The following is a 26,761-nucleotide window of genomic DNA, read 5'->3' on the forward strand; positions in this document are numbered from 1 at the left end:
TAAATAAATATACATAATGACTAAATCACTTCGTACAAAGTATGCAGCAATTCGTTGAGCTAATGACGCTCTCCGAATTGAACGAATTATTTTATCCTACGTGTCTTTTTGTATGTACATGTTAATTCGTGCTGTGACCCCGCGGGGAGCGCGAGGACGCGACAATAAGTGGACGTAGAAAACAAATCAACAACAAAAAAAAAACAGGACGAACAACCAAGATGTAGATATGCAAGGAAACGAGATGGAGCAAACCACAAGAGTGTACAAACAAGTGGAACAATAATAAAAAGCAATTTAGAGCAAGTTCGTCGGTCGTCGGGCGCGAACCAAAGTTTCGTCGCGGTCCTTCCTTTATTTTTTTTTCACCTCGCAATGAGCGCTAATGAATTCATCCTGTTCGTGGTGCGAAGTGGATGAGGATGAGGCTCGTCGCTCCAGGATTTACATTTACAAGATCTAGCGCATTAATTGATTTTGGTATTTGCTGAATACCGGGTGAATTCCCGCACCAACAACAGAGTAAGTCCGAGTCGATGCACCATAAACGCATCGAAGTGTAAATAAATGATTGAGACATACGAATGCGCACGAAGACAGATAGATAGACCTATCCATTTCTATAATTAGCCAAGGACTTGCATAATACGTGCGCGGGAATGTTAAGAGGAAGGCGGAAGATGGCGTACCGCGAATATGTACCGCCTTGGATGATCAATTCGAACTGAAATAAAGCACCCAACTTGGATGCAAATAAATACTCTCATCTTTGACCCATATACAACACACAGTCAGTCACATACACAACAGCGAAATCAATACGCGCGAGCCACCGCGATATTCTCCGAAAATAAATCAAATAAATATTGTTCAATTGGTTTCCAGCTTCTGCTGATAACACAATTTAGTGTCATTTTTTGTATAAGTGTTGTTAACTGAAACCTAAACAATTAGTCATTAATTTGGAATTTTGATTATTCATATTCGGTTACGGATTAATAGTAAACATTTCTTTTATTTATTAAAAAAAATGCTGAATCTAAATAATTAATTGCGCGATGAATCATTCAGAGATAACTAAAAAGTAATATTTAAACATTATTCAACTGCAAATTAAAACAACAATTAATTTCGATGGAAAATTCTATTAAGGCGAACTCTACCGAAAATCCATATTTGGAAATATGCCAATTCGTTTATTTTAGATTCAACCTTAATATTCTTATTCATCTTCAAAAATACATCTATTCGCTATTGCGAAAATAAAAGTTGTTTGTTTCAAGCAATCTTTTCAAATAAGTTAACTTAATTTGAACTCAGAGCTACGTAAATAAAGTAATTAGAAACATCGACTCGAGTACTCTACTTCATGAACGTCGACGTCTATTATAACATGAAAATATATAATGAATTTTGTAGGCAACGTCATGGACCATCTAGGATACTGGAAAGAATACTTGACGTTGTGTTGAAATATAATATTTTGCTTTTCAATTTTCTTTGAAATATTTCATTATATACAAATATTGTGTAGGCATTTTCATTTACTTCTAGTCCAAAATGTATGTGATAAAAATTAATGTTTATTTAGTATTTATATGTTTCTAGAAGGAAAGTATAAACAAAGCGTAAAGTGATATGACTTTGATTTCCTTATAGTGTGAATTGTCCTTAAATCATTCGAATGGTGTCGAGTATAATCGAGTATATATTTGGACAAAAAGCGAAGTAGCAATCGAGCGTATAATCAGACATTAAACAATGATCAATCTGGCGCCTATTGTAACAAGGTTCCGGATGTGATATCGTAAATGGAATCTGCGCTTTGTGATAATTACAATTATTGTTTGATCAAACGCTGCATGCCATGCGTAGAATTGATAACACGATCCTCAGATATGCTGTACACATGCATGTCTACTAATAACGCCCGTCTGCCAATTCAAACATGTACATAAAAAAAGTTGGAGAAGGAAGATTTCAAAGTCTGGAAGCTGATGCCTGTTCCGGGGATAAAATCAGCCAATAACTGTAACTCCAGCATTTTCTTTCGGGACGTAATCGTCCCGCAGGATTGCTTCAGTAAATCTCGACCTTCCTTAAAGGATCTAAACGTATACGTCTGCCAGTATGGACTACGACGACGGCGGCGCCGCGACGCCGTTCCCATGGAGACGTATCGTCAAAACAGTATATCCAGCGGCACAGAAACACACATGAGTCCATAACAACACGAGCCCCGACTGCGCTTCCACCTCCGCGTGAAATCCTTGTGAGTGTTCGTTCGTTCGTTCTTTCTTTCTCTCTCCGTGACCTCGGCAATGATTTGAAAATGCTTTGAAACTTCTACCGCTCGTACTCCGTTTGACCATTTTGACGAGTCGCAGAACAATTGGACAGTAAGTCGCAAAAATCATAATACTTAGAATATATTGCGGACGCAAAAAGTGATCAATAACCGTTGTTATACATACATACAAGAGTTGTTGATCTATTTTCGTTGTTTGCTCCCGTCCACAGGTGTTTCCAAGAAAACGGTAGATATCACCCAGGAGGGCGAAGCGACAAACGTTCGTTCTTGTTTATTTGCCCGCCACCCATATTTTCTTAACATGCTTGCTTTACGTAAACACATGGGAAAGCCTGACGAAAACACAATTTGAAAAAGAGCTGCTTTGAACCTTGCCCAAACCGATTTCGCTTCATAATCAACTTTGCGCGCTTGTCCTCTGTCTCATTCTATCTGGTTTTTTTTTTTCGCGCTGTAACAACTGCATACAAAATTACGTAATGCCGATCATAGAGAAAACAAGAATGACGATGATCATTTTCGCTTTTATGCTTGAAACAACAGGATCGCTAATTGGAATGGATATTATTCAGGATTTCGCGTGTCGATGCACAATTGCACAATCATCGCCACACTTATAATATGCCGACCATAGCAAATGCACCACCAGATTTCAAATCCGCCCTTGGATAATGCGAATCTCAATATTTCTACAAATAAAAATAAGAACGTACAGGATAATGAAAAAGAAGGTTACAAAGAAACTAATATTGGTTTAAAATGATGTCATATATTTGCTTTGCGGAAATTGCAAAAATACGTCTTCCGAGTAAAAGCGAAGCTAAAAAACATAACCACTTCGTCGCGGGGGTTTAATTATCAGCTCTCGCAATTGGGTCAAAGCTAACAAATTGCCGAGAAATCCAATCGCGGGAAGCCCCGAAAACCACTATTTCTTAGCGGAAACAACTGTCTCACGTAGAAAATTAAAGGCGAAAAAAGAAAAGGAAACAAAATATATATAAAAGGTCGATTATAGTGTATGTGTGGGAATTAGCGGTTGATGTGTGATTTATATCGTGGAACGTGACTTTGATGGCATCCAGGACGTTTGCATGGAATGCAAAACGGCAGATGCCCGAGCTGCAATGCCGAAACACAATGGTCGACGAAACGCTTCTGTGCTCCACTTGATTTGGTTTACTTCTATTTCACTTCGTTTATTCTTTCTTTTTCGTCTCTCTCTCCAGTTACTCTAATTGAAACTGAGCTTTGCAAACAATTTAATTTGCACATGCTTGCAAACTTCCCGAAATAAGCACAATCTCAAACTAACGACCTCGTTATTGCATAACCGGCAGTTATTCAACTTCTATTTAAATTGTTCGCATTGTTTTCGAGGATGAAAATAATGAGAAGAATTTTAAATACGGTTAAAGGAAAAAAAAATAGCAAACTTTTAAATGTTTTAAGTTTGATCTTTGACCGCGGAATCAATAGGTAATGAGAAATTATTATTGTTAATTATTCGCAATTCGCATTATTGTTTCGTTAAATATATATATGAATTTATACCAAATTAATTACCATTTATTATTGTGTTTTAGAAGAAACACGTGTAAATTCCAGTTCAAAGTTCTCCAACGTACGTAAATGGAAAACAAACAAGGCTCGTAAATGCACGAAGGGTTTTCTGTTTAATTATCGAGTCGGTAATAATGTACACACAGATGACGATGATGATGAGAAAAGGCGACATGCAAAGCAGTCTGGTCGCGTTCGACACTCCAGTCGCATCTTCTGGTTGTCTTTTCTTTTTAATACCGGGAAAGCCGCTTTGACCCGAAGATCCCTTTGGCGCGTCGCAATTGGGAATCGTCATTCATCCATAGAAATGTACTCGTTTTACTAGAGAAAAATATGTAAACCTTTCGCCAGAATGATTACTCACCTAACATAGTGAGTGAGTCGCGTTGATAAGATTAGAAGTGTTTGTATGAGCTGGAGGAGTGTGCTTAGTTGTAGCGCGGATTCAGTGCAGCGTTGTTCGCAGCAAATTGCGCGCCTCCTATTTAGTTCATTTAAATTTCTTTCTTTTTTCAAAGCGCTGCTAATTCATTATTACTTGAATTATTGATGTGTTTGGTAATAATATTGGACGAGAGCAGTGACATAGTGTATTCAGATAAGATTAATGTGTTTACGTTTCAGGTTTGACATTGAGCATTGTTATAATGAGAATACTGTAAAGATGTGGCGAAAGGTGACAATATCTGGAGTCGCGTTCTTCTGGCTGGTGGTGGCCACTGCGTCCGCGATCCTAAACGGTTTCGAGACCACCAAAGACTTAACGGAGGATCCGAATTTCAACTGCAAATGGTCGGGAGGCACGGACTCACGATTGGAATGCTCTTGCCTCACCGGGAACGAGGTAATTATCTTTATTTTCGTTTTTAATCGAAAACTATTTCGAAACATTCTCTAACATAGCAACAGACTGATAAATACGCCCGGTATTTGGGAAACAAAAATACAACAAAAAAGAAACAAAATCTGTGTGAATAGCCGTTCAATATTTAGAGAGCGGCCAGAGCTAATATAACAAATATTTACAGGAATTCTACATAAAGAAGAACTCGATACCGGCGACCGATTTGTACGCGATCAACATTACGAATTGCGGCAAGATCCGTTTCGGGCCGAACGCTATTTCGGACATGAGGAATCTGCGGATTTTGGAATTGAACGGAATTGGATCTTTATTCTTCGAGGAGGAGTCTTTGCTTTGGACTGGGTATACAAGGAACAAAGAGAAAATTGAAGATTGGGACTCGACTATTCCATCGTTGAAGATATATGTTGTTGGGGGCACGATCAAAAAGATCTCTAGTCACGCGATCAAGGGCCGCATCAACCGCATCCGGTTCCAGCACGTAGAAATCGACGAGATAGCCCCATTCGGCTTCAGCTCGTTGGAGCAGAATCAGGAAATACAATTCGATCATGTCAACGTCCGAGAACTTCTACCGCAGAGCTTCAAGAAATTCCCCACTGAAAAACTGGTGATTACTAACTCGGTGTTTGGAGAAATTCCCAGTAGGGCTTTCTACGATGTCCTGGTTAAGCATGAGTTTCTTCTTAAGAATGTCACGATAGAGACACTGAAGCCATCCGGATTTATCATCGTAAACCCGCACATCTTCGAGCTCAGGGATTCGACAATTGTGAACTTCAACGGGGAAGGTTTTAAAGTGACGACGCGTGGAAACGTGCACGTCAGGAACAACGAGTTCTTCAACGTTGGAATGGGGGCATTCCGCAACATAAATCTGAATAGAGAGGAAGTCCCTGGGCTGCAGCTTTTCGTGCTAGAGTCGAATACTTTTCACAAATTGAGCAGGGATGCGTTGGTCATTAACGAAACTAGTTTCATACCGAAGTTTAGCGGATTACGACTGCAGGAGAATTGCGATTGCAACAACGAGGACAAGTATATGAAAAGCACGCACGAACTCAACTGCTTAGTAGACAACGAATGGATTAGCTTCAACGATTATAAAAACATGCACTGCTCGGTGCTCACCAGCAAAGTTGGCGTTACCATAATCGTCGTCATAGTATGCTCATGTTTATTAGTGATCGGTATTATCGGGTTTGTTTGCTACTTCCGTAGATTATACAGATGCGGTAGTTATGGTAAAGAAGGCGCGGAAAAGCAGGGCAAGATGAGCATGATCGTACCAGATGGCAGGACATACAGGGAGACGGAATTGCATGTTATAGTTGAAAGAGCAGATTTATTGACTACCGACTTGTAATGACTTATACACCCCAAGCCAATACCTCTATATTGTTTGATTCAGTATTGTTTCTACGTACATTTACTTATTTGTATCGCGTTAATTTTCTGTGATAAATTAAGTTTAGAATTATTTAAATTCAAGTTACCAAAATTAGATAAGACAATAATGTTAAGTATACAAAGGTGCATGTAACCATTCTAGTAACTATAGACTTCTGTTACTGAAAACTTTTAAGAGAAAATCTCAAATAGACATGCATCTTCTAAAAAATGTAAAGAACGAGTACTCACCCATAGGGAAGTAAACCATCCAAAGCTTGAATTACGGTCGGAGGACAATTTAGAGCCAACCCCTTAGAAAGTAGCGAACTGTGCGATGCCAAAGTCTGCGCCGCTACCATTTCTGCCATATCTATATCCACCTCAACATCATCTACTGAAATTAGTTAGAAATAGTGATTTAATAATAATAATATACAACTTTACTATATGTTTTTAATTACCTCCTCCCACTGGTAGTATAAGATCTTTTTTGATGAGACTAGCAGCGCACATTCCACCTAAAAAGGACAGTTCAGCTTCGAGCTGTTTCAGACCTGCCAAAGAGGTAGCACCACCCACCGGTGGCGATTCATATCCAACGACCAGACATTTGAAACCATAAGAACTGGACTTTTCGTCCTTCAAATAATCCGATGCTGTTTCTAAAGAGAACAAGACCTCATGGCCCGGCAAAATTAGGGAATTTTGCGGCCACTGCATGCTGAAATATAGAAGTGAAGGAGATCCACAGAAAGATATTTAACGGACTCACCAGCTCGTGAATTTGTGAACCACAGGCCAATATGGTAAAGAGACAGTCTCCTCGTTTTCGTTTTCATTTTTTTTCGCATGATCTCCTCCAAGGCTGGGAACGTACAGCTGGAGCGAGTCCTCTGGTTGTGCAGTCGAGCATATTGGATCGAATTCAATTGACATCCACTTCACGCTTTCTGGAAACTTAACTCTGAAAAAAAAAGTATAATATTATATTATTTTTTTTAATTATTTAAAATAAAAATTCATTAAATGAATTAAAGTTATGTTTAGAAGGTATTAAATTAACTTACCTATAATTAGATACGGTTGCTGGCTTGTAAGGATGATCGCTTTGAACCCATGTGTAATGGTGACTGGTAGTCGTAGTTAAATCGTCACCTCCGGAAGATAGTAAATTAAGCGCAGCGACGTGCGGCAACATTTCTTGGATCAAGTTCAATATTTGTACGGCACTCTGAAATATTTAAAGAAGAACAAAATAATAATAGAACAATTTGGTTTCAAAACATTGTAATAAAACAAACCCTTGGATCCGCCGTTACTAATGGGCTTATATGAGCCATAACCAGTGGTAATAAGATCCTAATTATATCAGCCGATCCTAAAATTTCCGAAGAAGCCACCTCGTCCGCTCTTTCCCGCGCTAATGTTAACAGTTTACATGAGCTTTGTATGATGGAAGTTGTCATCGCTAAAGCCCCTTTCCTAGCCTGCTGCTCGAGTTTTCCACTAGTAACACGACCGCTCTCAACGGGATTGCTGTAGTACAATATAATAGGGATTTGTCCGCGCATTATTGTAGTTCCATTAAAGCTTAAAGAACATGTCGAGAAACAGAATGTGGTATTATCTGATCCCTTAATGGAAGTCAATCCACCATCTCCATTATTAGTTCTTCCGCCGTGATTTCTCAATCTTATCGCGTATTTAATATTTTCCTAAAATTGTATGATTTTTTTTTTAAATTTAATAGATATAATCCAAGAAAACTTACTTTAATCTGTATGGGTTTGTCAAACTTTATCTCGGTCATATCGGGAGCGAAATCCTCAGGACCAAAAGATCCTCTAGTAATTTCCATGCTGTTCCAGCGCTGAGTATGAGTGTGGCTTTCACTTCCAACAGTGCTTTGCTAGGTAATGATCATAATGTTATTGATGAATTATTGTTAAATCTTCAAACTTACATCCTCCAAAATCTCCAACTCATAATCGTAATGTCCAATTCCCCCGTATACACTAACTCCTGCAATGGAAATACCTGGCCTGTCAACTTGAAAACTAATAGCATCCGGAGAACCGTTCCCAGTATTCCAAGTTCTCGATTGATTGGTTCTTGTAAACCGAGAAGGCGTCATGTGTAAAATCCTACCGCATCCACTCTGCATGTCATCCTACGAAATATTAAGTAAAAATTGATCTGCAAAGCGTTTTTTTATTAATTCAAGCTTCTCACCTCATTAGCGCTGCATTGATGTACCAATTCTGCAATTACTCTTCCCAGCAAATGGCAACAATTTTTAGTCAACCCCGCCAAAGGTGCTATTTTATTACCTTGCAGCACTTTATAAACTGGCTCTGAAACAAGGTTCAGCAAACAATCGAGAACTTCACGCCAAGACCAACTGAATCCCGTTGATAGCGATTCCATCTACAAAATATGCATTAAGTTTGTCTAAATAACATATAATATAATAAATAAATACCTGGCTTCTGTAACTCATTTGCTCTACCAATATTGGATAATGGTGAGAATCTGACCCACTCATCATTGGTAAACCAGTGTTATCGGAAGGGCTCAAACCTTTGTGCAAAGAGCTGTCATTGGAAATGTTGCCACCAAGAAGAGGAAACGTAGAACGCAAACGGACGGTAGGACCACAAAGAGCACAAAGGACGGCGCTCAGAAGTCGCTGACTATTGACGCTGGAAAAAGATTTGCTCTCGTTCTCTATATCAGCCAGTAGATCACATAAGCAGGTCCACTTCAAGAAAGCAGTTGGATAGAAGGCATGGAAGCAGGACACAAAAGTTTTATGGCATTCATCCAGGATCCCGTTAATCATTTTCATGTATATACTGCTCGTTTTAGCTTTGCATTTACTAGACTTTTTATTTCCGAGCATTGGCAAACTGTCAGATAGTATTTGCTTAAGTAGTGATCGAACGTCACCGATGCTTTCTGCCAAGTGAACATTCTCCAGAGGATTTTTCTTGTTAATTTGATTCGGATAAATCTCGTTAGTGTACGTTCTGATCAATCTTAAACTAGCGCGAGAGATGTAAACCAATCGCTCCAGTTCTAAGGCAGTGTACATGTGTTGAAGAGACTGACCATCCGCTATACCTATCTTGAAGGTATTCCAGGACCACTGCAGTAGCGATAGCAAGCTCTGGAAACATTCCTTAGTTACGCATCTTGAGAATTCTTTTGTTAAAATGTGTATTGGTTCCCCTAGGTCTAGAGGTCTTGGAGGGCTTTGGTTTTCCGGAGTAATAACTTTGTAAAGTAATTGTGGAAGCTGACCTGCGTTCACGTCTGTCCCATTATTTGATTTCTTCGAAGATTTAAAATAAAATAAAACTTGATCTTCTGTAGTGACCATAGTTTGACCTGAAGATCCGCAATCACTGCTTGGACCGCTGATTCTGCACCAAGCGACATACCATCTATGTGCCTGCAATTGGACTGGTTCCTCAAAAAGCATAGGGAATTTTTGCCTGGGTCCGCATTCGTAAGGTACTTCTTCAGTTTCCGCTAACAAATCTCCATCACCTTCCTGTTCACCCCCATCTGGCCCAATGTCCAGAAGCTTTAATTTCCCAGTATACTCCCCCCGACCACCAAACAAACCAAACCCTCCTAACAAAATATCTGTATCAGCCATGAATCTAATTGCCTCGATACTATGCGCGGAGTAACCCCAACCGCCACCGTGACTTTCAAACCTATTGACCATTTGGAAATCTTCTCTGCTGTACTGCTTTCCAGATACCAATTGCCTTTCCTCGATCTCTTCTTTAATTGTACACAATTGCAAATCATGCGCCACCGTTAAAGTGTCTAAGCAGCACAGCAGATGTATAGCAGCTTGAAGCCTAGTAATATGACAGCTCGAAACAAATGGCAAAGCTAATTCTGGTGTTAAAATTGACGACATTTGGAAATTATCCACTTCCTCAGAAGCATTTCTCTTATTCTCTTCATTATTTGTTCGCAAATCGGATGAAATTATATTGAAATAAGACATCTCATGATTGACTGGATTATATGACCACAGTACGTTGTGTATTGGATCTAAGCACACTATCTTATTGTAGAAATCGACTTGATCCTTACACTTGAATGAATTGCAATTGCCGTCACGTTTATTAATAACCAGACACTTGAAACTGGCCGCACTTTCCATTTGATTAGGAATCAGCACTGAAATTAAATTGAAATAAATGAGAATTATATCAAATGAAGTCCAAATGTATGTTATCTTACCAATTGAGTTATTGTTTGCCGTAACTGTAGACTTGGACAAGCTCACCGAGTTGATTAAACTCTCGTCGATCTTTAAGTAGGTTTGATCACCAGATGCTCCGACCCATGTGGCTCTTCTTCCGTGCTTCGGACCTACGTTCGGTATAGAACCAGGGGTAGAATACCAAGGACTTCTGGGGTTTGGATATTTTATAGATGAGCTTTGACCCGGCTTTGAAGTATCCGTAGGTGAATTTGGAGGAGGCGACCGTCCCAATTGTCCTTTCTGATAATTTCCAAAAGTGAAGATTTCGCCTTTGGATGTTAATATCGCCGAGTGGTTGCTTCCAGCTGCAATGTGCGTAGCGCTGCATGGTAACTTCACCAATTGCATACTCGCCTTCGCCAAGATATCTCCACATCCCAGTTGTCCATACTGGTTTGAGCCAAAACTGTAAACCTGTCCATTTTGCAAAAGCAGAATGCTATGGTGTAGGCCACATGCTATTTGAACTACAGGACTCTCTGAAGGAACTTGTATTTTACCTGGCGGTAAACAAGCAATCCTCGTTGTATCTCTTTCTACATCAGATCCAGTTTGCTGACTTTTCGCTAAAATATATCAAATTTTAGATTAATTAAATATTACAATTTATTGAATATATCATCATACCTAAATGACTAGATTGCCGAATGGCATTGTTTATGCGATGAGTCGGTGTGGCCAATATATTGTAAGTTTTCATTTTTAGAGCTTGCTTACTGGGTCCTGCCACTGGTTTTCTTCCTCTGACTTTCTTTTCATCGACACGAGGCTAGAAATTACGAACAATTCATTGAAATTCTATAATAATCTACAATTTGCATACCTGTTCCGGTACTTTTACCCTTTGTTTAGGTTGAACCAATTCCTTTACCTTATCACGCAAAATCAAATCCAACCTCATCATACCGGCCAGATTAACAGCACCGCTAGGTTCAAATATCGTGAGCTCAGAATTATCCACATTTTCTTGAGCGCAAATCCTGCAACAGCCGCACACTGAACATCCGCTGTCACCTTCTCCACATCCACACTCACTGAAACATTCAAATTAATAAAACATTATAGATTATGAAATGATGATACGCACTGTCCAGGATTACGATCCGGTCTCATGGAACTTAAACAGCTAATCGAATATCCAGTGCATTCTCGACACACCGTGCATATCATACACATTTCATGGTTCCAGGTGTGCATTCCAGCTGGACAAACGTGGTGATTGTTTGGTTCGGCCTCGTTATTAGCATCCGAACTCCCTGGTTGGTTTTCCAATTCTTCGGCAGGTCGATTGACTTCTTCCACCTCTTCATAGATATCCTGATCTTCGTGGCTTATACAAGTATCCATGGCCACTATTGTGGGCGTTTGATCTAAGGTAAATCAATGAAATCAAATAATAATGGAAAAATATATATGTAACAAACCTTCTTTGATTGCTATAAAATCCCTTCCGCATTGATACTTGTTGTTGATTCCGAAAGAGAAGACTTGTCCCTTGCTGTTCAATGCAACTGCGTGCGCCTTACCAAGAGCCACTTGCACTATAAATTCGCCTTTCAAATTATTCACTATTCCAGTACTACTATCAGCATGCGTAGTATCTTTTCCAAACATCAAAAGTTCTCCTTCGCGGTTTATCAAAGCCGTCGTTCCATTATTACAGGCGGCACATGTGATGCTCTGTCCATCAACTTTGATCATTTTCTTTGGCTTCACCGGCTTCGGTTGTCTACGAACTTTACTCTGATCTCCATCTTCACCTCTCCTAGCGGTACCTAAAAGTATAAACATTATGAATATCGTGCAAAAATTATCTGAATAGAAAGATAATACCAGCAAAGAATACAGAGCCATCTTCAATAATTAAAATGGCATGCAATCCATCGTGTCCAACGGCGATATGTGTTACTTTTGGGGATTTGCTTAAGGCCAACTCGGACCATTTGCTGGTTCTGACACCAGCCTGTTTTATTCCTAGACTTGAGGCTTTTCCACAATACATGACTTTCCCATTGACAGTTTTAATTAATCCGAACTCCTTTCCGGCGCAAATCGTTGCAATTTCTTCATCGTTACAAGAGTTGACGGTGTGGAACTGGGGTTCTTCTTCAAATGGTGCAGTGCCCAGTACATCGATACATTTCCTCGCCAATTTAAGAGGAAGTTCTAATGCCAGAGATGCTGGCACCGTAGTATGATTTAACATTCGCACCACAAAACCGTCCTTAAATATATAAAATTAGAATTTATAAAATTTGGTAAATCCATAAACGTACATCTTTAGCAGGTGAAATGGTTCCTAAATGTTCACCATCAGAGAAAACCACTGAAGCCATAGCATCTCGACTGTGGAGAGCTATAGATCCGCAAATCAGTAAATTCTGTTTTTCGACTATAAGGAATTCTATTCCTCTTCTTCCGGACAATTTAAGATATAAATTACCCTAAAAAGGTAATTATTTAAAATCATTCGTTTAATTTAAATTAAAGGAACTTACGGAGCAGAACAATAAGAATCCTTTATCACTGGGATAAAAGTCGGGTTTCCAAACGTATACGTGCCCCTTCAAAGTACCCCCGTATCCAGAACCAATTTTGAATAAACCTTTGGATGTAAATAAATACAAGTATTGTCCATCGCATGCGAGCGATTTCAACACCAAAACAGTGTTCTGGATTTCGGAGGGCATACGAATTGGAAATGTCTCTATGTGTGATGAATCAGGAACTCCATGAGAAATCCAATCAGGCCTAACTATTTTCCCCAAGAGAACTCCATGAATACTCCGTTGTAATGACGTTAATACCACCGGCATCTATATATTGAAAGAGTTAATTAACAAATAGCTTTACAAATTGTTGAAAATTTACTTGTATATTCTGCATGGCCAAAGCTCTTGGACACATAAGTAATGCAGCGGTTGCAGCTAGAAATTTTCCTGTGTCGCCGCGCACTACAACCAGCGATAGCAAACAAGCACAGGCTATCGCCGTTAAGTGGCTCCCGTCGTTGGGATAGGTGCTTTCAGGTCCATGTAAAGTTGCTAAATCCAATAGCAAATCAAACAATGGATCAATAACATCTGGAGGTTCACTCTTTAAACCCTCTGGCGCCTGTCCTTGCAATACATCCAATAGAGCCAAAAGTGCTTTGCTGCATAACTTTGGGTGACTGTTGCGACTCTCCTTGATCAACTCAAACACAGACCTTAAGCCTAGACCAACTATTTTTGAAACCTTCATGGGGACGTAAGTGCTGCTCTGTGTATTATCCTCAGTGTCACTCTCGATTTCACTCTGCTCAGCCAATGGAGCACTGCAGCTGCTCTGCAGATACTCTTGATTAGCCTGCCTCATCCATCTATCCAATACAGCCAGTCGGATTGAGGCAAACATGGCAAAAGCAGATGCATTCCCTGGGAGCTCCATCTCAGGGGGATTCAGAAAGTCTGTCTCATTCATCATTTCCAATTTGCTTTTCAGCTTGTTACTGTGCTTGACCTTTTTCTTGATCTTCTTCCATTCCTGCCTCTTTCTGCTCCAATACAAAAAATATATACATATAAAAAAAAATGAATAAATTCTGACTAATATAAATTGGAAGGAAGAATTCCAATTACCTCTGTTGGGTCTCTGGGAATTGTCTGTACAATTCATGGAAGTATTTCTCGAAATCCTTCGGCTCCGGCAGCATTTTGCAAAATAACACAATAAGGGATTATCGATTTTTTTAGTCCGCTCACAATTCACTTCGCACGTAATGAATCATCACTTGATATAGCGGGCAGTTGGTTCCACGCACCACCGAACGCCACCCTACTTCGCTACCCTCCGCAGATGGACTGACAACAATTCGGGGAATAATCAAGGTACATTCATTTGTTCAATAAATTCTATTTGATTTTGCGCGAAGCACAGCCGTCGAGATCCATTCAAACTGGATTCAATACAAAAAGTCGCACAATGCTACCAACAACAGGATGCGCAACTGAAGAAATTTGCAACGATTTTCTTTTATTAGCGTTTCAGGATTAATTTATTTGTATCGATTATATGCACATATATCTCTATATCATTAAAATTTAAAAACAATAATTATATCTGATTGATTCAATCAAACATATCATCATACGTAACCAGCTCCCTCTTGTCTCTATGATTACCCTTTTGTGAATGATTTGCAGCAACTGTGGACCATGCCGTTGAAGATGTAGCATCATTGATTGGCTCAATTTGGGGCTGCCTCCTAGCCAAAGATACTTTCAACTCAATTCCGGACACCATACAACCATCCATCTGAATAAAATAAAATTATTAGCAATCAATACATTTTTGCTCTCATTAAATACTCACTTCAGTTATAGCCCTGTCAGCACATTCCACCTTATCGAATGTAACAAAGCCCCTACTGCAAATATAAATAAAATAAATATGGAACAAATAAAACTTACAAAAATACTAACTTCTTTTCAATTTCCATAGAAATATTGACAATACTGCCAAAAGTAGCGAAATGCTTTTTCAAGAATTCATCAGTAATTTTATATCCAGTAACGTAAATGGTATTGCCCTGCCTAGGTTTATCAGGTTTGTCTTTAGGCTTTTCACTGATCCCTCTCTCCTCTCTATCACGAGCAGATGCAAAACTATCATACAAATTCTTAATCCTAGGTGGCTTATTCTCTGGATTATCTGGACCCACTTCATTCTGTACAGCTGAGAAAGGCTGATACCCACTGACGGTCTTCTCTGAGACCAATTTCCTTTCAAGTCCCCTTGGTCTCTTAAAACCTTGTTCGGGTTGCTTCTGCTGCTTGGGAATTGCTGGTATAACTCCAGACTTCAACAATTTCTTAGCGACTTCCTTTGCATCTCTTGCCTCAGCTGGCCTCTTTGGAATGATCGGTTTCTCTGGTTCAGGCTTCGGAGCTCTTAGAACCTGCAGAGCTTTTTTCTAAAAATAAATAAAATTAATACACAACAAATTCTGCATAGAGACACAAACCTTTTTCTTTAATTTCTGGTATTTATTCTGCAGCATCAGCTCCTCTTCAGTGAAATTTGCAGGAAAATGTATATAAACCATCTTAGAACATAACCTTTAATAATTTCGTTGAGAAAAGAAAGAAAACAATAATATTATTTAGGGAGAAACAAACACAGCTGATTCGGTTGGCAACATTTATCCCATGTGTTCGTAAACAAATTCATAACCTATTATTATTTTATGTAGTATTAAATTTTTGAATTGTGATTTTATTGATTTATATACAAAAAGAAGATGAAATTTATTTTGGAGGGTTTAACGAAATGCGTGCCTCGCATCGGCGCCTTGAAGGAAATCGAGGCTCATCCTGGGCTTTCCATTGAAACACCAATGGCAATGCTCTACACTCGGGTATGTAATACAAGAAATTTAGTTTCTTATTTTCATTGATTAACATCCTCGTTAAAGGGTGGAAGTATACCACACATAACGCATGAAGTGTTTAAAATTATAAGCAAAGAGCCACAAATCATCCAAATCCCAATGGTCAGTACTTATCATTACCAGGAGGTTATGGAAGAATATGATGGGAATATATCCGAATTTGTTGGTTTGAAAGATTGCTTAACTTGCGTTTCAGTGCAAGATCCTGGTGACTTGACTCAACCTGGTCATCATGCCAAGGATCACATTCCTTTATGGACGAGATCAGGGAAAGTTCTGCTGAATGCTGAACAATATATGAACACAGTGGAGGCATTTAAACCAGACATGTATTACTTTCTGTCTGATGGAGATACCAACGCCAAGAGCGCTACAAAGCGTATATCAAAGTCTGTGGAGAATACAGTCAACTTCTTCAAAATCTGCTTGGACAGACACAGGAAATCAGAGGTTTTAAAAAATTCATTTGTACTTTCTGCAATAGCTGGTGGCTATTGCACCAAGGCCAGAAAGAAGTGCATAAATGAGGTCACCAAAGATGATATAGTCAAAGGGGTTCTGATTGATGGTCTGCACAATAATGGACCTGAGGTCGAATTTATTGCCTTTGAAGAACCAAAGTCTATTGTGGAATTTATAGTGGTCAGTGAGACAATATTTTCACACAGTTAATGGGAATTAACTTTGAACAAATTTTAGAACTATTTACCTGAGGATAAGATGAGAGTTGTTCAGGGTTGTTGGAATCCTGTTGTTATACTTAAACTTGTGCGGATGGGCATCGATGTTTTTGATACATCATATTGTAATTTAGTTACTGAAAGATCATCGGCTTTAACGTTTAATTTCGATAACGTTAGCGAAACCCAACAATACGAGATTAATTTACGACAGAACCAGTGAGTTTTACGCGATAATTATTTCGTACATTAATTGGTTTAAATTGTTTCAATATTCTTTTAGGTTTGCTGATGATTTTAAACCTATTATTGAGAATTGTGCATGCTTAGCGTGTAGGAAACATACGAAGGCGTACATTCATCATTTAGTAACGGTGCAAGAGCTGTTGGGACCTCTGCTGTTAAAGATACACAACAATTACCATTTTATGAAATTCTTTGAAAAGATTAGGGAAGCAATCAGGAACGATACCTTAAAGGATCTTGAGGATGTTGTCGAGAGACAGTTCATGGCGCATCAGCGAATGCTTTTGAACACGAAAGCAACCAACTGACCTAATTTGTTTTATTGGATACATAACAAATCATTAACCACATAATATATTATATAAAAAATATTTACAGTAGTTTTATTTTTGGACCTCGCTAAAAAAAACTTTATTATTTCTTGTAACTAAAAGTTACGTCGTATTTTTTTCTTTTTAAAACTCGTTATAATTAACAATAAATTTTATTCATACAGATATAAAGAAACTTAAAATATTACAAACATATTTTCTTCTCTTTTTTTTTGTTATTTTGTGTGTTATGACTAGATAAGGATAGAGCTAAAATGTAATGAAATGAGCAATAGAGAGATAGAGTGAGGATTAAATATCCTTTGGAGGATTGAAGTATTCCCAGTGATGATGATGAACGTTCTTGCCGTTGCCCCATCCCAGCAGTATGATACTTGCCACGAGGACCAAGAGAACGACGACGGCCACGTTGACATCCTGTTTACCATCGAGGCCGGGTATCGAATGACCGATGATCAACTGTGTGAGGTGCCGCAGAAGTCTCTTCAGCTGTTGATCAGCAGCGGTCACGCAAGCCCTGGTCAGCTGACCAGTGAGCTGAGGAATCGAAGGTTCCGGCGTCCGGTGTCTTCTCCTCGAGGGAGGTGCCGCCGCCTCGTCTTCGCTGCTGGACACCGATGGTACTGCAGCCTTGTGTGGACGACGTCTTCGTGGTGCCATAGGAATGTCATCGTCAATGTCAAAGTCTTTGAATGCTACTGGCGGTGAGCGCAAAGCGTAAAAGCTCGGCGGCGGTTGCGAAGGGAGGTAAATGGGATCCAAGGCAGGCTGTGGTGGTCTAGGAGGCGGTGTTTCCTGTGTTTTAATCTCCTCGTAAATAGGAGAAATTTCCTCTTTGCACGCCTCATCGACTTGTTCGACAGTGGTCTCTACTGTTTCCACTTCTTTCGCATCTACAGTTTCTGAAATTTCTTCATGTGTTTCCTCCACAATATCTTGTGGCTTGCTTTCCTTACTTACCGAAGGTTCCTCTTCATCTATGGGTTCGTAGATGTGTTCCTGCACTCTTTCCGGGACTTTCTCTGCTGGCTCAAAGGTGCGGGGCGGTTTCTGGGGCGCTACGTTTTCTTCAATCGGAGTTTTTTTTTGTTCGGCTTTCTCGGCTTCGTCTTTCTCCTTCTGCTCCTGCAGCTTCTCCACCAACTCCCTGAAGAAGCTCGGTGGCAACTCTATGCCGCTCACCACCAAATTACCAGAATTGCTGTTTATTTCGTTCACGTTAATACTGCTGCTCTCGATTTCCCCGACTTTAATCTTGCTCGCATGTAATTCATTTACAGCCAACCTGTCCACATCCAAATCGGCAACCTGTAACTTTTGTGTCTTCAGCAATTCAACTTCTTGATTTGGCTCCAACTGGGTGGGGACGTGTCTCTCGATTATTCTCTCTATGACCGCCGGAGATTGTAGTAACTTAAACTCTTCGGGGATTTCGGAATCCTCATCGACTTCTCTTCGGATTGTTATGATACGTTCAGTTGACTTTGAGAAAGTTTCCATTGGCGTTTCTTCTATTTCTCCACTGAAAGGTTGCACTATCAGAGCTCCATGTGTAATGGTCTCTTGATGTTCGAATTCCCTGATCGGTTTCTTATCCACACTAGGAGTAATCACCTTGTCGTGTTCCTCGTGTACCAATTCTTCGCAAACGAAGTCATCGGGTAAGGGTTCTGTTTGAACTGAAACCTCCGCTTCTTGCAGATTTTTCTCTGGAGTAATATCTCTTAGTGGTGCTCTTTGCACGTCTTTCCCTCTTCTGGGAGGTCGAGGTGGCGCCGGTAGTGGTCTGTCCCTCATCTTTTGAATAACATCTCCGGACTGCAAGTTCTTCGTATGATAATCATCCTCCATTTCGATGTATTGGCTACCAGTCACGTTTTCCTTCTCTTCGTCGGTTAAATTCGGGACGGATCTCTTTCTGGGTGGTCGGCTTGGTCCTAAGGTACTGTAGTTCCTCAGAGGTCTTATTGGCTGTTCGTTGTTATATAATCTTCTGGGAACCGTGAAAAAGCGTTCCTGTTCTTGCTCAGAAACATTTGACTTGACTGATCTCTTGCGTCTGGGAGCGCATGGCGGTAATGGTGGGTCTCTTATCCTTGACTTGTCTATAACTGAGTAACCCATGTAGTCGCAAAGTACTCTTGAGCATGGTTCTTCCGCGCATGGAACGCATTCGCTGTCCAGAGAGTCCGTTCTCTTCGAAGATAAATCTTCTTCCTGTTGAATGCTTGTGGATTGTGAGCGAGTCCTCGAACGAGTCCTGAAAGGTCTTTTCGGTGGCTCATCTGGAGTGGGTATTTGGTACTCGTGTTCCATACGGTACCGTTCGATCTGCAATTTCAATTAATTTAATTTGTTTATTTGTTTTAGTTTATATATGAAATAAAATGTATTGATAGCAAATAAACTTACGCTATTTTCCATGTTCTCTTCGTTGATGGAATCGTTGAGGCTCTTGAGACTTTTGTGTTTTCTTGGTGGAGCTGATGGATTGACGTGGAAGAACGCTTCCTGGTAAGGATCGGACACGACTATGCCCGGTTGCTCTATTCCTTGCATGTGTTCGTTTTCGTATAGAATATTTTCATCGGATATTTCGCGATTGAGTTGCCTTATGATTTGGTCCTCGAGACCATCCAAGTCGACGTCATCGTTTTTCTTGTTACGTCTTCTCGGTCTTTCCGGTTCCGGTTCATCTTCAGGATAGTATTCCTTCGGATACTCTTCCGGCTCAGTGTTTATCGAATCTTGATCGTAATGGATGGCTTCTTGTGATACGTGCGGAGTCTTCTTGCGTTTGGGTTTCTTCATGGGTCGCCTCTTCGGGGCTTCGGGAAGAGAATGATTCGATGATCGGATGTTGTCTTCCATTTGGTTCAACGCGTTGCTGGGTGTGCGGAAGGCTTCTCGTATTTCTGAACTCAGGTAAGCTACCACCTCCATGTTGTCCTCGGAAATACCTTTCTGCCTTAAGAAGAATTCATCGGAGTTGATTTCTTCCAAGACGCCACGTCTAGGCAGATCACCCGAGCTACTGGACTCTTGCGGCGGCAGTTCTTGTGGTGCATCCAAATCGGTGATCTGCGGCTGGAAAGTGCCGCGACTCCAGCGTTCGTTCAATTTCTCGTTCATGGAGCTGGCGCGTTGAATCTCCTGGTTTTCTTTGATGTAATCGCTTTCGAGTTCCATTTCATCTCGGTACCTGTTCTCCGCTTCGATCTTATCCAGAGCCATTCGTCTTTCCAGCGAATCCTCGCGGCGTGATCGCTCAATGCTTTCGCGCGCTTCCTTTGAGCGAAGGTCCAGGCTTTCCCTGTCCATCGACTCATCGGAGTGGAGCGGGATTCTGTAGGAATCGCGTGTATCTGTGCTGCGTTCGCTTTCTTTAGACACCACCGAAGTGCTGGATTGTACCGGAACGTCCTCCACTTTGGCCTTGGTAAACTTCCCTTTCCATCGCGAGAAACTAGGCAAAGTGGATCGCTCCGAATCAGGAGTTATGTCCGTTCCGTTCCTAGGCGTCTGCACCTCTTCTTCGTCCTGCTCCTTCTTTTTCTTGAATAACCTCGGATAGGTGCTAAAGTCGAATATGTTTCTTTTGGAATCACCGTAGTTCGATTCCGTCGAGTATTGTCGGCTAGTGTGCGCGGTGCCGCCGCCGCCACCCTCCTTCCTTTTGGGCAGTGTGAAGCTGATGTTGGGTTTCTTGATATGCGGTAGATTCGGTTTCTTGAAATGAGGCATCGATGGTTTCTTGAACTGGGGTCTCTTGAATTCCGGCATCTTCGGCCTGTTGAACTTCGGCATGTTCGGTTTGCTGATCTTCAGTGTGGGCAAATTGGGTTTCTTGAACTTCGGCTTATCCATTTTCGGTCTCTTGATCGACTTGACTCGCGTGTGTATCTTTTCCGCTTGACTGCTTGCTTTCTCTCCAAGGATGCTCGCTTGCCTCCTCAGATTCGTAGCTTGATGTTTGATCGCTTCTTGGAACTTCTTTCCGTGTCCCTCCGCCGGCAGTTCCTTCTTCTCCTCCACTTCCGGTTCCTTCAGTGCCGATGAGAGTGGCACGAAAATAGCGTCCACCCCCTTGGATTGTTGATCCTGCACGGTGATGATTCCCGTCGTCCTCATCTCGATGTCAGCAGCCCTCGCTGCGAGGAATTCAATGTCACTATCTGTGACCGGAGTGGACGCCTTCGTCGTGCGGTGTAGCACCTCTTCTGGTGGATTGATGGGCTCGTATTCATGGTCGCTGCAAAAATCCATCTATATTTATTTATGATACATATATATATGTAAATGGTGAAGTGTAGTGAACTTTGCGGTCGCTGCCAAGTCTCCCGCGATCCACTATTAATAGTGGCTAGCGATTGCAATTTCTACATTATTACCGAAACCAAAAAAAGAGAAAAAAAAAGAAAAAGAAAGAGGAGAAGCGAAAAACGAGTCGTGTTCATGAAACATACCGAATTAGATTGACCTTATTGATGGCGTTCGCTCTATGGGTTTGTTGGAATTTGCGGTCTGGCAATAGAGAATCGCATTGGAAATACTGACAACCGCATCGTACATCCAAAGAGATCGCCGATGACCCATTGGAATCCTGACGCGTTACGTTCGGCCGTCGCGGTTTTCTCGCGGTTCCTTCGGACGTCGATCGTCCGTGTACCAGCGCATCACCAGAAGGTACAGATCTTCTTCTGTAGCGCGAGTTTGGAATCGCCGGCCTCGATGGCTCCATAACTCACAGTTCAGCCATTCTCAATCGCAGTCTTTTTATCTCATTCTCAATTAGTATTAGTGTATATATATATATATCTTCTTTTTTGCGTACGTCTGTTGCTGCTTCCCGCTTGGATCTCTATTGACCACTAGTTAAATTTAGTCGAATCTATTGTTAGCCGCAAAGTCCGAGATCGCCGAGTCCGTCCGAAACGAAACGCGGTTTTATTTTTGTACGAGATGCCTCTAACATTGAAACAATATTACATTTCTTCTGTCGCCTGTCGCCGTGCCAAAAAAATACGTCCGAAAAAAAGCAAACTCGATGTGTCAATCTTTCCTAATGGAAGATGAGACCAATAATAAAAAATAATAAACTAGAGTACTCACTTTACTTTGGACCATTTGTCGTAATCCTCCTCAAGAGACGTATCTTTCATGATCTTTCCATCTAGATAAGTCTTCTCTTCATCAACGGACATGGATTGGCTTATGTTCGCGTTGTCCCCAGCAATCAGCACGTCCTCGTAAATACCTTCCTTTTCTTCTTTGGATCTCCGCTTGAAGGATACTCGTTTCTTGAGAATTGGAGATAACTTCTTTAGCTCTGTCACATCCTCCTTAATTATCTCGGCTAGTACCTCAACTACAGTTGATTCCGTTTTCAATCCATCTTCTTCATCCACTGACATTTTAATTTCATCCTTAATACGTTCTTTTTCAACAACTGGAATCACTTCCTTCTCAATGCTTACATTAATAGGTTTAACTTCCTCTTCAACATTCACCTCATCAACAGCTTTAATATTTGTATCATCTTGCATAATCATATCATCGATTGGTTCTTCTTTTAAGGTAGTTTTGTCATCAACCTCACTTCGCTTTTCATCGATAACATCGATAGGTTTCTCTTCTTCTACGAGAGTTTCTTTTTGTGTAACATCTTCTAAATTTGGTGTAGCAATTATGTCAATTGGTTGATCACTAATGATATCTTCCTTCAAGCGCAGGTCTAAGCTCTCTCTATCCATCGACTCTTCAGAATGTAGTGGGATCCTGTAAGATTCACGTGTATCCTTGTTTCGTTCACTTTGCTTGGCCACCACTACCGGAGTTTTGACCGGAGCTTTAACCTCTTCAACTTTAGTTTTGGTAAACTTTCCTTTCAAACGTGAAAATAAAGGTTCTTTCTTATTTGCTTTACCAGCAGATTTATCATCAACTTTTTTCACAGTTTCTTCCTTCTGTTTATTCGTTACTTTCGCAGATTTATCATCCTTTAAAATACTCTTTATAATTATAGGTTTAATTTCTTCTGCACTTTTCTCGCTAGTATCTTCAGCTGTCTTCACTTCTTTTAACTCGAGCTTAACGTCTTCCATTTGCGTATTACGTTTATCTACGTTATGCTGTTCATCTAATTTAACAGCTTCATTCACTTCCATTGGTTTATCTTCTATGATAATCTTATCTTGTTGATTCACTTTAATTTCCTCCTCTTCCATGTTATTTTTATCTTGTTCAACAATTGTCTCCACTTGCATTGGTTTATCCTCTACGATTATTTTATCTTGTTGTTTTAAGGTGACATCATCCTGTTTTTCGGCGACTTCTGTTATTTGGTTTTTGGGAACGTCCATTGGTTCATCATCCTTATTTTTCTTAACGAGTTTAATATCTTCGCTCACTTGGTTATTAATAACGTCGATTGGTTTCTCAGCTTCGCTAATATTAGTGACTTGTTGCACATCCTCATTCACTTGCTTGGCAACGTCCATTTCTAGAGTTTCTTTCACTTTTGCGTCATCATTAATGTTCACTGCCCTTTTAATATCGTCTTGTTCCTTCAATTTATCATCGTCAGTTTTCCGCGATTCTGGAATTTTCAATTTAGGTGCCTTCTCCTTTTTGCCCTTTTTCTTCTTCTTGATCGGTTCTTTAATTTCGATTTCCTCAGTTTCCATCGGATCATCTGCTACAACGCTTTTAACTTCTTCCACCACTTCGACAATTTCAACTTCTGATTTTTCTTTTACTTCGACCACGGGTAATTCTTCTTTGATTTCCTCGATTATTTCCTGGTTAGGTTCTTCGTCTTTCAAATCGAGTTCGTCTTCGATTTCTTCGATGATGACTCCTTCCTTATTGGTGATGCTCCTTCGTTTGGTTTCCGGCGAGTATCTGTCCACGACATCCCTGGCGATGGTTTTCAACTCGTCGATTCGCTTGTTGTCGAAGAATTTTTTATCCGTTTCCGATGGGGTTTCTGGGATTGGGGTGTCGTCCAGGATTTCGTCATCAGAAGGAGCGGTCAAGATGATGAACTGGACCGGCGAGGTTGGATCTATTGGAGTCTCGGGTGTTTCCTGTTGTTCAGTTGCTTCCTCTTTGGTTTCCTCTTTGATTGGGGCGATGATCGGTTTGTTCTTCTGATCGTCGAATTCCAAATGAGAAAATTCGTCGGTTTCGCCTGGCGGCGGTTTCAAGGGGATGTGTATGTACATGGGTCCTTCGTTCTTCCTCGGTTTCTCTATTTTCTCTTGCGGCTTTGCAACTTCGGCTTCGATCGGTTTCGATTTTTTGTTGAGCCTGCTGTCCGATTTGGAGAAGCTGAATTTGGGTAGTTTGATTTTGGTTTCTTTCAGGCGTTTGAGAAAGCCCAACTTGGATAGGCTGTATTTGGAGACGCGGCTGTAGCTGCTGTCGATCGAGAGTTTCCTCTTCCTTCCCGGTTCTTCGGATTTGGCGCGTTTGCTTTCCATCTGCTCCGGAGATGCCGATATGCTGGGTTCCTCCTCTCTGCTCTGCGATGGGTGGACGTCCTTGTCCAAGTATTGGGAGACGCTGACGTCGATCGAGCTGGTCGAGCCGACCATCAGCTTGTCCTCCTGGGGTTTCTTCTTCTCCTCCATCTTCGCGTTCTCATCAAAAGGATCTTTATCGATGTACGTCCACGGGTATCCTCCTTTTATTCGGGCCCGCCTCACGTCCTCCCACTGGTAGGTTTTGATAGGCACGGGCGGATTGTGTTTTACTAAAGTTAAAATCACAATTAAGGTGCGTGAGAGACAGAGTGAGTTACATAATAATTTTTTTTGGGGTTTTCGCTGCTTTATATCTTTGGTTTGTTTAGTGATAATTTTTTCGCGTAAACAAATTAGCTTTGCTCGGTAAAGGAGGAGACGGAGCAGCGCGCGTGGGCGTCCACGTTCTCGGCCCGTAGTTATTTCTGGGATAAACTCGCGAAACACGTATTTATTTAGCGGAGTCGAGGATTATTTCACAGAGCCCAGCTCTCGCAGCCGTATTGGAGGGGAAATAATAATAATAATAAAAAAAAAAGTATTACGAGCAGAATTTCGAGATTGATAGAAAATGATTTCGACGCTTTGACCTATTTGCAAGGCATGCCAAGAAATATTGGTATACCAAGAGTTTTGAGCGCGCTTGTGTTTTTATATATATATATAAATCATATGCGGTTGCTTCATTAGTGAGCGACTATAATTAAAAAGAAAAGAGATTTGTAATAATTAGGTCTCACCTTCGGCGTTCGAAGCCGTTTCAGCGACGTCCATCCTGACGGACCGCGGTTTTCCGACTCCAAAATTCCATGTTCATGCCAAAAAATCGCAACGGGTATAGAAAAAAAAAAGCGACGCGAACGAATGAGTTTGTCTGTGTGTGTGTATGGATTCAAAAATAAATATAAATCTCCTCCAATGCGGGGGTTGATTTGCGATGATCAAGTGAAAAAGAAAAGAAAAAACTTGTCGCTCTCTTCGTCCAACCCGAAGGTAGAAAGGTGGAGCAGGTCTTCTGCTCTCTTCTCTTCTCCTCTCCTGGCCACTTCCTATCTCTCTTCCCTGTTGTGCACACGCGTGAAACAATCTTCGGCGACTGCGGTTCAGTCCGGCTCCGACGTCGCAACTGGACAGAACGGTTTATTTTTGGGGATGCTATTTTCGAGATGTGTAATGAAAATGACGCCGTTTCGCGAATCTCGTTTTATTTTACCCACCTAGAACACTCACCTACTCTCCCTCCGTCCACCGTCTACTACGATGATACGATATTATAGTCTGCTGGTTGCCTGGAGTGAACGGATGCTGCGAAACCGCCGATTTATTGATTCCCGTGGACCACGCAGGAGATGACGCGCTCCGACGCTACCATCCACCACCGACTCGACTGGACTCTCCAACCACTTCCTTCTTACACTCCTCCTTACTTACACCGACTCTCGCGAAAACCAATTGTATTTGAATTACTCGTTAGCGAAGTCCACAATGGTCGGTGAAATGCCGTCCGCGTGTATTTATAGAGTACACGCGTAATATGATTCAATGCGCTCATGCCTTAGCCACCAACTTCCTCATACCAAATATTGCACTCACCTTCCTGGATTCTGGATTATTCTGGATAGGTCGGATGCACCTGTGCCGTTTTGTTCCCTGACCGACTCCTCCTAATTGTATTATTAAAGCTGATTACACAATCGCTGGACCTCAGGGCTTCCTAAACTGCTGGATGCGCGCATCTCGCGCGGCGTCATCTTTATTGTTAGTAGCAGCATTCGTCTTTGGACGCGCTCTCAAAAGGGGACAAACATTCATTCGGCACCAAGGACCCAAACAAAAACATATTCAATTGCGTCCAATCAAGGTGTTTTCTCTACATATCCTCTGGGCGTTCTGCCAAAGTAAATAAACCTCTGCGGGAAATGCAGTAAACCCATCGACACAATTCAACATCTCAACTACATTTAAATATGAATTTCATAATTACAGAGAATTCGAATCAATTCACGCAACTTTTTAAAATATTTTATCTCATAAATTTGGAATGCGGATTTAGTACAGTTTAAAATCTTTGTAATATTGCTAAGTGCTAAAAAGATGTTCAGCATCTTGCCAATGATCTAA

At 40.8% G+C, this 26,761-nt stretch overlaps 5 protein-coding genes across 12 annotated transcripts; 2 read left to right on the top strand and 3 right to left on the bottom strand.

Moving 5' to 3' along the window:
- Positions 1-313: 313 nt before the first annotated feature.
- Positions 314-6,433, top strand: LOC108569693. 3 transcript variants are annotated; one of them, XM_017931342.1, is made up of 3 exons: positions 314-522; positions 4,502-4,721; positions 4,906-6,433. In XM_017931342.1, exons 2-3 carry the CDS (start codon positions 4,542-4,544, stop codon positions 6,106-6,108), a joined length of 1,383 nt encoding a protein of 460 aa, XP_017786831.1. In that variant the 5' UTR covers positions 314-522; positions 4,502-4,541; the 3' UTR covers positions 6,109-6,433. The 3 variants fall into 3 exon arrangements, with proteins under 3 accessions (XP_017786831.1, XP_017786830.1, XP_017786829.1); XM_017931341.1 differs by lacking the exon at positions 314-522 and adding an exon at positions 1,695-2,272; XM_017931340.1 differs by lacking the exon at positions 314-522 and adding an exon at positions 2,280-2,399.
- On the bottom strand, positions 6,347-14,139 carry LOC108569691 (E3 ubiquitin-protein ligase highwire-like). 3 transcript variants are annotated; one of them, XM_017931337.1, is made up of 19 exons: positions 14,046-14,139; positions 13,297-13,960; positions 12,924-13,241; positions 12,702-12,869; positions 12,259-12,649; positions 11,850-12,200; positions 11,513-11,795; positions 11,249-11,459; positions 11,053-11,194; positions 10,401-10,991; positions 8,617-10,337; positions 8,367-8,561; positions 8,098-8,304; positions 7,906-8,043; positions 7,436-7,849; positions 7,202-7,365; positions 6,907-7,098; positions 6,596-6,855; positions 6,347-6,528 (listed from the first exon to the last, which is right to left on the bottom strand). In XM_017931337.1, exons 1-19 carry the CDS (start codon positions 14,117-14,119, stop codon positions 6,380-6,382), a joined length of 6,633 nt encoding a protein of 2,210 aa, XP_017786826.1. In that variant the 5' UTR covers positions 14,120-14,139; the 3' UTR covers positions 6,347-6,379. The 3 variants fall into 3 exon arrangements, with proteins under 3 accessions (XP_017786826.1, XP_017786827.1, XP_017786825.1); XM_017931338.1 differs by having other exon boundaries at positions 11,297-11,459; positions 13,297-13,963; XM_017931336.1 differs by having other exon boundaries at positions 13,297-13,963.
- A 293-nt stretch (positions 14,140-14,432) lies between these two features.
- On the bottom strand, positions 14,433-15,576 carry LOC108569695 (negative elongation factor E). Its single transcript, XM_017931345.1, has 4 exons — positions 15,431-15,576; positions 14,889-15,379; positions 14,779-14,833; positions 14,433-14,721 (listed from the first exon to the last, which is right to left on the bottom strand). The coding sequence occupies exons 1-4, from the start codon at positions 15,509-15,511 to the stop codon at positions 14,536-14,538; spliced, it is 813 nt and encodes a 270-aa protein (XP_017786834.1). The 5' UTR covers positions 15,512-15,576; the 3' UTR covers positions 14,433-14,535.
- Positions 15,577-15,636: 60 nt separating this feature from the next.
- On the top strand, positions 15,637-17,126 carry LOC108569694 (queuine tRNA-ribosyltransferase subunit QTRTD1 homolog). The gene is made up of 4 exons (XM_017931344.1): positions 15,637-15,823; positions 15,881-16,498; positions 16,556-16,755; positions 16,820-17,126. The coding sequence occupies exons 1-4, from the start codon at positions 15,707-15,709 to the stop codon at positions 17,088-17,090; spliced, it is 1,206 nt and encodes a 401-aa protein (XP_017786833.1). The 5' UTR covers positions 15,637-15,706; the 3' UTR covers positions 17,091-17,126.
- A 194-nt stretch (positions 17,127-17,320) lies between these two features.
- Positions 17,321-26,399, bottom strand: LOC108569696 (titin). Of its 4 annotated transcripts, XM_017931349.1 has the most exons (6): positions 25,871-26,127; positions 25,381-25,766; positions 22,227-24,870; positions 19,527-21,366; positions 18,075-19,445; positions 17,947-18,016 (listed from the first exon to the last, which is right to left on the bottom strand). In XM_017931349.1, the coding sequence occupies exons 2-6, from the start codon at positions 25,412-25,414 to the stop codon at positions 18,008-18,010; spliced, it is 5,898 nt and encodes a 1,965-aa protein (XP_017786838.1). In that variant the 5' UTR covers positions 25,415-25,766; positions 25,871-26,127; the 3' UTR covers positions 17,947-18,007. The 4 variants fall into 4 exon arrangements, with proteins under 4 accessions (XP_017786835.1, XP_017786837.1, XP_017786836.1 ...); XM_017931346.1 differs by having other exon boundaries at positions 17,321-19,445; positions 25,871-26,124; XM_017931348.1 differs by lacking the exons at positions 25,381-25,766; positions 25,871-26,127 and adding an exon at positions 26,234-26,399 and having other exon boundaries at positions 17,321-19,445.
- Between the last annotated feature and the right edge of the window lie 362 nt (positions 26,400-26,761).

Source organism: Nicrophorus vespilloides, unplaced genomic scaffold, assembly GCF_001412225.1.
Source record: "Nicrophorus vespilloides isolate i.1.1-1 unplaced genomic scaffold, Nicve_v1.0, whole genome shotgun sequence".
In the NCBI taxonomy this organism is placed as follows: Eukaryota; Metazoa; Arthropoda; class Insecta; order Coleoptera; family Silphidae; genus Nicrophorus; species Nicrophorus vespilloides.